General features: G+C 34.8%; 1 protein-coding gene across 1 annotated transcript in view; it reads left to right on the plus strand.

Annotated features, from left to right (window-relative positions):
- Nucleotides 1-1,077, plus strand: part of chrnb3 (cholinergic receptor, nicotinic beta 3) — a 28,281-nt gene extending 27,204 nt beyond the window's left edge. Inside the window, exons 7-8 of the mRNA XM_015374400.1 lie at nt 146-362; nt 537-1,077. Coding sequence (XP_015229886.1) covers nt 146-362; nt 537-671 — 352 coding nt within the window. The 3' untranslated portion in view covers nt 672-1,077. The remainder of the gene's footprint in view (nt 1-145; nt 363-536) is intronic.
- Nucleotides 1,078-1,824: the final 747 nt, after the last annotated feature.

A 1,824-nucleotide genomic window follows, 5' to 3' on the forward strand; every position in this document is an offset into this window, starting at 1 on the left:
ATATATATATATATATATATATATATAAATATACAACAACAACAATTAGTAGTTATTATTTTTTTATGTCTTCAAATATTGAGTATGGAAAAGTATCGACAAACTGAAAATGTGCAATGACTACAGTTGGTGCCATTTTCCTCAGATATCACTTCCCAGATATTGAGATGCGAAGCCCTGACCTGAAGCCCCACAGAAGCATAGGGCGGAAGGCTGTTCCTGGTCACGGTGTAAACCAGCAGAGAGGAGCCTATGGAGGGAAGGAGGATGAGAACCAAGCCTGGTTGGCAATGCTGGAGAAAGCCACAAGCTCAGTTCGCTACATCAGCCGTCACATTAAGAAGGAGCACTTCATAAGAGAGGTGAGGGGAAGGCGGACTGGAGGATTAAAAAAAGTCACATTTTTATTCTGTATAATCATTTGAGCTACAGTCTCCCTTCCAAACAGTTAAAAACTCCTGTCTGAGATTTATTTTGTTCCAACTCTGATTTTTGGGAAATAATTCATGTTTCTTTTTCATGTTGTGTCTCAACAGGTTGTTCAGGACTGGAAATTTGTGGCTCAGGTGTTGGACCGGATATTTTTATGGGCCTTCCTGACAGTGTCAATCCTTGGCACTGTTTTAATCTTTACGCCTGCTCTGCACATGTACATCAGCACACCTTCGTAAACTTAGCCTTTAAAAAATAAAAATTTCTCAGACTTTAAGATTTATTTAATAGATTATTACTGTGTATTCCTATTGTATAAAACTCAATAACCTCAGGCTCCAAACATCATGTTCTTAACGGTATGGTTTGCAGCCTCAAATTACTCCTGGAAACTGTAATGTTAGAAACTCAATCTACCCTTTATTTCAACCTGCATGTTCAGGGATGTGAAGAAGAATGAGCAATAAACATGGTAACAATTAGTGTGATTGAATTAAGCATCTATGATTATATGACCATAATGTTGCAGCTGTGAATGCAATAAAATGCACAAACATAACTTGATAAGGAATTAAATGTTCGGTGCACTTTTTTGTCACATTATTTGTATTTGTCTGTGTTCTGCACAAAAATAAATCTGCAATATCCTATGCTTTTCTGACTAAGAGCAATTTTATCACGACAAAGCCTCTGTTGTAAAACAAAAGTTTGACTAAATGAAATTGCTGACCTTAAATTGTTTTTTTTTCTATGTTCTAGCTTTTTTTGTAACTCCTAAATACATTTAAAATACATTCCTTAACTCTAAAAAAATAAACTGACTAGTCTCAAACACAGTCAGGTTAAATAGAAAATAACAGTAGCCTCTTTTGCAAACCTTACAAAAGGAATGGTGTTTAGTTAGAAATTTAGTTATGGACATTTTTTCACACTAAATTAATTCACTGATAAAGAAAAAAAAACATACATTAAAGTATCACTTAAAGCAAAGTTCTAGGGAAGTTCTGGTTCTAAGGGAACTTTACACAAGTTAAACCAATGTTTTACTCTGAAATGTAAATGCAAAGCTTGGTGTTTTAAATACAGGGACTAATTTAAAGAAGATAATTCAATCGGAATCTATAGAGTCACCAGAGCTGATAAGAAGGGTCTTACCTTAGGATAGGAGAATCTCTGTCTTTTCTAAAGTCTTATTTGCGTTTTTGCTATAGTGACATCAGTTTCCTCTCTCTCAGCTGGAAAAATGTCCTACTTCCACAGCAGTGGAAGTAGAATAAAAGTTAATGAGGTATGACAAATAGCATCAATGAAATTTGATGTGCGTAACACAGATGTTATTAGTGCATCACAATGTATTAGATTGAAGGAGATCTTTTGTGATGGTAAAATTTA

This window comes from Cyprinodon variegatus, unplaced genomic scaffold (assembly GCF_000732505.1).
Source record: "Cyprinodon variegatus isolate N-32 unplaced genomic scaffold, C_variegatus-1.0 Scaffold102, whole genome shotgun sequence".
In the NCBI taxonomy this organism is placed as follows: domain Eukaryota; kingdom Metazoa; phylum Chordata; class Actinopteri; order Cyprinodontiformes; family Cyprinodontidae; genus Cyprinodon; species Cyprinodon variegatus.